Source organism: Chrysochloris asiatica, unplaced genomic scaffold, assembly GCF_000296735.1.
Source record: "Chrysochloris asiatica unplaced genomic scaffold, ChrAsi1.0 scaffold00089, whole genome shotgun sequence".
In the NCBI taxonomy this organism is placed as follows: Eukaryota; Metazoa; Chordata; class Mammalia; order Afrosoricida; family Chrysochloridae; genus Chrysochloris; species Chrysochloris asiatica.
The window spans coordinates 8,557,495-8,565,028 of record NW_006408607.1 but is presented as its reverse complement, the minus strand read 5'-3'; the positions used below and the strand labels follow the sequence as shown (position 1 = coordinate 8,565,028).

General features: G+C 39.4%; 1 protein-coding gene across 2 annotated transcripts in view; it reads right to left on the bottom strand.

The window, feature by feature from the left end:
* The window catches only part of STIM2 (stromal interaction molecule 2), a 245,284-nt gene that overhangs the window by 93,218 nt on the left and 144,532 nt on the right, over positions 1-7,534 (bottom strand). For both annotated transcript variants that reach the window (XM_006866310.1, XM_006866311.1), the window contains exon 3: positions 1,166-1,280. In XM_006866310.1, coding sequence (XP_006866372.1) covers positions 1,166-1,280 — 115 coding nt within the window. The remainder of the gene's footprint in view (positions 1-1,165; positions 1,281-7,534) is intronic.

The following is a 7,534-nucleotide window of genomic DNA, read 5'->3' as shown; positions in this document are numbered from 1 at the left end:
AAAAAAAACCCCTATGCAGGGCTGCTATGAGTCGGAACTGATTCGGTGGCACTTAACAGCAACAACAATTTTAAAATGATGTGTGAAGAGGGGAAAGGAGAGACTTTTAAAAGTCATTGTATCTATCTTTTCAGTCAGTGAGGTGTTTTTTTGTATTATTTTCTTCTTTTCACAACAGATGGCTCTTTTAAAGTGAAAATGACTATGTCAGTCAGTCACAGATCTTCTACAGCATTGGTGGGATAGTTTCCTCACTCCCAGATAGTGCCACTGCCATCTATTACACTCTGTAATGTCTTTCATTTCCTACCTGCTATTCTGCCCTTGGCTCCCTTTCATTCCGTTAGTCACTTGTAGAAAAAAATACATGCTACAACAGGGTCACTTAACATTCTTAAAGGAAGGGAAATGTTAGGAAAAAAGGCATGTTACTTTACTCTAATTACTGTTCATAAAATACCTTGAGATTTGCTGGTTAAGAAATGGGAATATCACTTAAACTACAGATCTTTATCACACAACTACATGTTAGAAGTCTTCATAAAGGATTCACTTCAGAAAAAGCCAAAAAAGGTCTAAGCCTCCAAAAGACCTTCAAAACTGTTTCCATAACCAAAAAACTAAAAAACCTTTGGGATCCAGTTTTACTGGGTAAACCTTCTATATTGATGCCATCTAAAAGCTGACAAAATGTTTTACAACTTAAAGCTATCCAAAATAGATTCTTATTTATTCTAGCATAAAGTATTAAATTATGCCAGACCCATCTGATCCTTTATGAATCCTAAGAATGATTTGAAAAATCACCTTTCAAAATCAAAAGTGAAAACTTAACAACAACAAAAAAAGTGAATTTTTTTAAACTAAAATGTAAATGTTGTTGTTGTTGTTAAGTGCCATCGAGTCAGTTCCGACCCATAGCGACCCTGTACAGGGTTTCCGAGGGTGTAAATCTTTACGGGAGTAGAAAGCCTCATCTTTCTACCGCGGAGCTGCTGTAGTTTAAAACTGCTGACCTTCAGGATTGCAGCCCGATTCGTAACCAAGCCTCACAGAAATATTATTTTACTTATTTTGGTAGAGCCATAGGCAGTTAGTGAATCAATGGTGGTCAAGCAGTGCAGAAATCAGAGGATGGGGACTCCGGACACTAAAACAGTCTTACCTTCTGATGTTTTCCATCGTTTCCATAAATCCTCAACAGTTATGTGTTTATCTTCTCTGTGCAGATGGTTGTGTTTATTAGAAGCATCTTTATATTTCATATCTTCTCGGATAAACTATAGAAGAAAATACACTAAGTTAAATATACCCATTATTTAGTCTCCATAAACTGAGAAAAATAAAATGTGAAATCCAGTGGTTAACAGGTTCAGATAACAATGAGCACATTTCTAATACTTTATACTCACTCTATTTTTACATGTTTATAAAATTAATTTAATAAAACACCTACCATTAATCGTACTACAATGATAATAACTGAAGTGAAAGCAGTTATTGAATGTTTAGTACTTACCAAGCATGATTCTAAGTTAAATATACATATTTCTACCTTGTGTGGCACTGTGGGATAAACAGTGGACTGCTAACTACAAGGCAGGCGATTTAAACACACCAGCCACTCCTTGGAAACCTGATACAGGGTCACTATGAGTTGTAACCGAGTCCATGGTACTTAACAACGACAACAAATACATCTATATAACTACACACACATACATACAAACATGGACAGTCATTTAACTTCATGACAGCTCAACAAAAGTAGTAGTATCCCCATTTTATAAATGAGAAACACAAGATCCAAGTAATTTGCCCAAGGCTGAAAAATATAATGGACAGCAAAACTGAGCTGAGATCCAGCACAGTGTGGTTTAGTCCAACAGGACCATATGCTGCCTTGTAACTACATAGCTGTAGAAAATACTTAGTGAAAGGAGAGTTTCAAAACATGATCAATTTCCCAGTCTTGTCTCTAGCAATCTTTTAGGTATTATACCTCGACACTTTCCTCATAAGAACCCATTATTCTGACGGGTACATGATGGTTTCCAGCCTTAAACAGTGCATAAAGTCAATAGCAACAGCAGGGACCAATCCATATACCTTTCATCTTGAGTCTAATGAGAAGTCAGGTTTGATTAAAGACATTAGAGAAAATGGGACAAAGGTTGTTTCGGCATCAAATCAGGAACTACAGTTGAGTACTGGGTACCATTATCAGCTAGATATATATATAGACTTGGTTATGACAACAGAAGCTGGGTTTGGAGGGCATCAATTCATGGACAACATGACGCTCAAGGTTCATTGAGTGAGGACCTAGTCTCCGTCTTTAGGTATAGAGCACAATGGTGGAGTCGGTTCTGACACGCTCCATAAACATGCAGAGGCAGGTGTTAACTGATTGTGTCTGGAGTACCATTATGAGACATGAACTCCCACATACGGAATCAACTTGTTAGGAATGTTTGTTCTGAAACTGCTTAGAAATGAAATGAGGAGGCACAAGAGCGGAACAGAAAATTTCAAAGGTCAACTAGAAAAGACAAAGTCAAATATTACAACAAAATGTGCAAAGATCTGGAGTCAGAAAACCAAAAAGGAAGAACATGCTCAGCATTTCTCAAACTGGGGGAACTGAAGAAAAAATTCAAGCCTCGACTTTCATTATTGAAGGATTCTCTGGGCAAATTACTGAATGATGCAGAGAGCATCCAGAGAAGATGGAAGGAATACACAGTCACTGTACCAAAAGTAAATGGTTAATGTTCAACTGTTTCAAGAGGTAGCATATGACCAAGAGCCAACGATACTGAAGGAAGAAGTCCAAGGTGCATTGAAGGAATTGGCAAAGAGCAAGGCATCAGGAATTGATGGAAAACAAATTGAAATATTTCAATAAAGTGAGGCAGAACTGGAGACACTCATCTATGCCAAGAAATTTGGAAGACAACTATTTGGCCGATTGATTGGAAGAAATCCATATTTGTGCTCATTCCAAAGAGAGGCGACCCAATGGAATGTGGAAACCATCGGACAGTATCTTTGAGTAGGTAATACAGAAACAGCTGCAAGCTGTGAGTAGGTAATACAGAAACAGCTGCAAGCATACATTGACAGAGAACTTCCAGAGGTTCAAGCTTGATTCAGAAGAAGATGTAGAATGAGGGATAACATTGCTGATGTCCGATGGATCTTGGCTGAAAGAGAATACCAGAAAGATGTTTGCCTGTGCTTTATTGACTATTCAAAGGCTTTTGAATGTGTGGATCATGACAAGCTAGGGACAACATTGCAAAGTATGAGTATTCCGGAACACTTAATTGTACTCATGAGGAATCTGTACCTGGACCAAGAGGCAGAACAGAACATAGGGAACACTGAATGGTTTAAAAATTAAGAAAGGTGTGTGACAGGCTTGTTTTCTTTCACCATACTTATTCTAGCTATATGGTGAGCAAATAATCCGAGAACCTGGGTTCTATGAAGAAAAACATGGCATCTGGATTGCAGGAAGACTCATTAACAACCTGCAATATGCAGATGATACAAACAACCTTGCATACTGAAAGTGAAGAGGACTTAAAATATTTACTGATGAAGATCAAAGAACACAGACTTCCATATGGATTACAACTCAATGTCAAGAAAACAAAAATCCTCACCAATGGACCAATAAACAATATTCTTATCAATGGAGAAAAGACTGAAGTTGTCAAGGACTTCATTCTTCTTGGATCAACACTCATGGAAGCAGCAGTCAAGAAATCAAACAACATATTGCATTAGGCAAATCTGCTGCACAAGACGTTTTAAAAGTGAAGAGCAAAGATGTCAGCTTGAGGACTAAGGTGTGCCTGACCCAAGCCATGGTACTTTCAATAAACTCAAATGAAAGCGAAAGCTAGACAGTGAATAAGAAAGACCGTAGCAGAATTGATGCTTTTGAGTTATGGTGTTGGAGAATACTGAAAGTGTCATGGGCTGCCAAAAGAACCAACAGATCTGTGTTGAAAAAAGTACAGCCTGAGTGCTCCTTGGAGACCAGTATGGCCAAACTTCGTCTCTTACACTTTAGACATATTGTCAAGAGGTGCCAATTACTGGAGAAGGATATCATGTTTGGTAAGGTTGGAGAGTCAGAGAAAAAGAGGAAGACTCCCAGGGAGATGGATCAACAAAGTGGCAACATCAATGGGCTCAAGTGTGTCAACAATTGTGAGGTTGGCTCAGAACCAGGCCGTGTTTCGTTCTGTTGTACATAGGGTCACTACAAGTCCATATCAATTCGATGGCACCAAACAACAACATGTAGCTCAATGTTTCGGCTCATGAAATCTGATATTACTGAAAAACAAGGTTGAATATCAAACCATATCACAGTTTAGGCAGTGCTGTTTCTCTGAGCAAAGATTCATCCCAACGACAAGAATTTATAGTGAAGAAGTTCTAAGTTGGAAAGTGGTGTGTATATTATATCTACATTTTTGCAGATGGAGCTGGAAGATTAATATGGCAAATACCCTGGTTTAACTTGGTGACTTGATTTATATAAAGAATAAAAATATGGCTGCATTAAGGTGACTCCTGATGTGGCACTGTAGGATCAGCACTGGACTGCAAACCACAAAGTTGGAAGTTCAAACCCATCAACTGCTCCTCCTAAACCATATGCAGGGTCACTATAAGTAAGAACTGACTGGACAGCATTTCACAACAATACGGTGACAAAACAGAATGTGTCTTATTGCCCAAAAAGACATATTGTTGTTGCTGTTAAGTACTGTCCCATTGGTTCTGACTCACAGTGACGCTGTATATGGATTCCAAGGGTGTACAGCGGCTTTATGGGAGCAGAAAGCCTCACCTTTCTCCCTCAGAGCAACTGATAGAGTTGTACAGTTGACTTTATGGTTAGCAGCCCAACTCATAACTTACTCTACTACCGGAGTTCATGTTGTTGTTGTTGTGAAGTGCCATCAAGTCAGTTCCAACACATGGTGACCCTGTATAGGGTTTCCGAGGAGCAGCTGGTAAACTTAAACCATGACCTTGCAGTTCAAACAGCTTTGCAGTCTGCCGCATTAATCCACAGCGCCACACCAGGACTCCACAAGAGCTACTAAAAAGGGCATACTGCTGCTGCTGCTGCTGTTGTTGTTGTTGTTGTTAATTGCACTGAGTTGGTTCTAACCCATAGTGACCCTGTATAGGGCTTCCAAGGAGCAGCTGGTGAACTTGAGCTGCCGGCCTTGTAGCTGACTTTGCCATCTGGTGCATTAACCCAACAGCACCACACCAGGACTCAAAAAGAAAGCATATTACCTCCTATGAAAAAAGGTTTTTTTCTGTCATTCTAGCAAGAATTTTCTGTTGTTTCTCTGCTGTTTTGAAAAGGCAAAGGAAGTCATTACGTTTTTCCTGTTTCAAAAACTCAAAAACTAACTGCCTTTTAAATTGTTATTCTTTTCTACCTTAATATTTCTCATTTCTCTTAGTAATGTTGTTGGCTTTTAACTGATTCCTAAAATAAGACCATACAAATTATTATTTCAGAAATCCAAAATGCAGAAAGCGAAAGTCCCCACACCCCATGCCCCATACGCATATTTTTCTGACTTGTGTATTCTCTTAACAAATATCACTTTCAGATAAAAGACTAAATTATGCTTTTGCGTAAAGCTGTTCTCTACTGAAACTATGAAAGAATTAATAGCTTTATGCTGTTGTTATTATTAAATGCCGTCGAGTTGGTTCCGACCCATAGCGACCCTATACAGGGTTTCCGAGGAGCGGCTGTTGAGCTTGAACCTCCTATTGAGCAAATCATCTCCTTTTTCTGAGGTTCACTGACCTTAAGTAAAAATAAAGAAAATAAGTTTTAGAACCAACAACAGGACTTGAGGCATGTGGGGCCCCTTTGCAGGAAACATTTTGCCCTTTGGTCCTGGGTCCTGAGAGCAGGGCAATGAATGGGCCCACCCTGACCAAGAGGCACCCCTTGGAAGCCAATGCTGACTAAACCTCCAGAGGCATAATCTACCATAGTCACATGGTGAGACCAAGAAAGGTTTAGGAGGATGGAGGCTCAGTGGTGCATAGTGGGTGACATCTGCTCTAGACAGGGAAAGTGGGCCCCTGGGAGTACAGAAGCTTTTGTGTCAAGACCCCTCCTGGATCTTTCTCCCTTTTCCTCATAGTTAAAGATCGTCCTTTCCCTGTAGTTTTGGTGTGTTTACACCAGAAGGGGCTGGTGGTACCCACTGACCCAGACCCGGAGAAATAGGGATGACAGGGAGAAGAGGCTGGTGCCTACTGGCCAGCTTCAGGAGAATGGTAAGTAGAGAGGGTGGGCTGCTGGGCAAGGGAAGGTGGTATCTTCCTGGAGTGGTTTGATGCTGTTCTACTCAACATGTGCTCCCTAAACTGCTGTCAATCCACAAGCTGATATTTGTGTTCACAATACGGATATAAATTGTAAGCAGCATTTGAAACCTTTACAACAATCAGAAAATGTTTTGAACACGTAAGACTCAAGCATATGATAAAGGTACTCACCTTGCAGACCCTGTCCATAATGGATTAGAGATTTAAACTCTGCTCTATCACAGATAGTACAAAACTAATCTCCATATGTAGTCTAAATGGGACATTCTATATCTACTGAACTATTTTTCATATATATATATATATAGTTGTTGTTGTTGTTAAGTGTCGTCGAGTCAGTTCCGACCCATAGCGACCCTGTACAGGGTTTCCGAGGGTGTAAATCTTTACGGGAATAGAAAGCCTCATCTTTCTCCCACGGAGCGGCTGGTAGTTTCGAACCCTGACCTTAAGGTTTGCAGCCCGATTCGTAACCACTACACTACCAGAGCGTCATATATATACACACACACACACACACACACACACACACACATATATATATATATATGAAAAAGCATGTTCTGAATAAACAAGACTTGAGGTAACAACAAAAGTGAGTGGAAAAAACCTCCACAACAATAGCTCATATTTCTTTTATTAAGAACTATCTGTTCCTAAGAAAGTTGGGTAAAATACAAATTTGTGAATAAGTACATTGACTCATTATTTTCCCTGAAATTGCCATCTAAATAGTAACATAAGCACTTATTTTAAAACATGACCTAAAGATATAACAATGCAATAGAAGTATGCAAAAATTTAACCTATATCTTATAGACCAACATTGTTATCAAAAAATATGTCTAGAAAATGCTATAATAATTAGGACCCAGAACCAAGAATCACCTAACCTTGCTCACTATGTCTGGCTCCTCTAGCAACACCACCATGAATAAAGTATTTCAGCAGCTCTGGCTGGAGGTTAGGCTTGTCTGCGTGAAGGTTTCCCAGATAGCTGCACATCTGCAACACTTCTGTCTGCAGAATGCTCACCATGACCCCTTGCAGACTGGAGTATCTTCTAAGTACAAATCCCTTTAGACCCCAGAAAGTCTGTTCATTTTTGTAGTAAAATGAATCTTTCAAAAGTTTCCTAAAC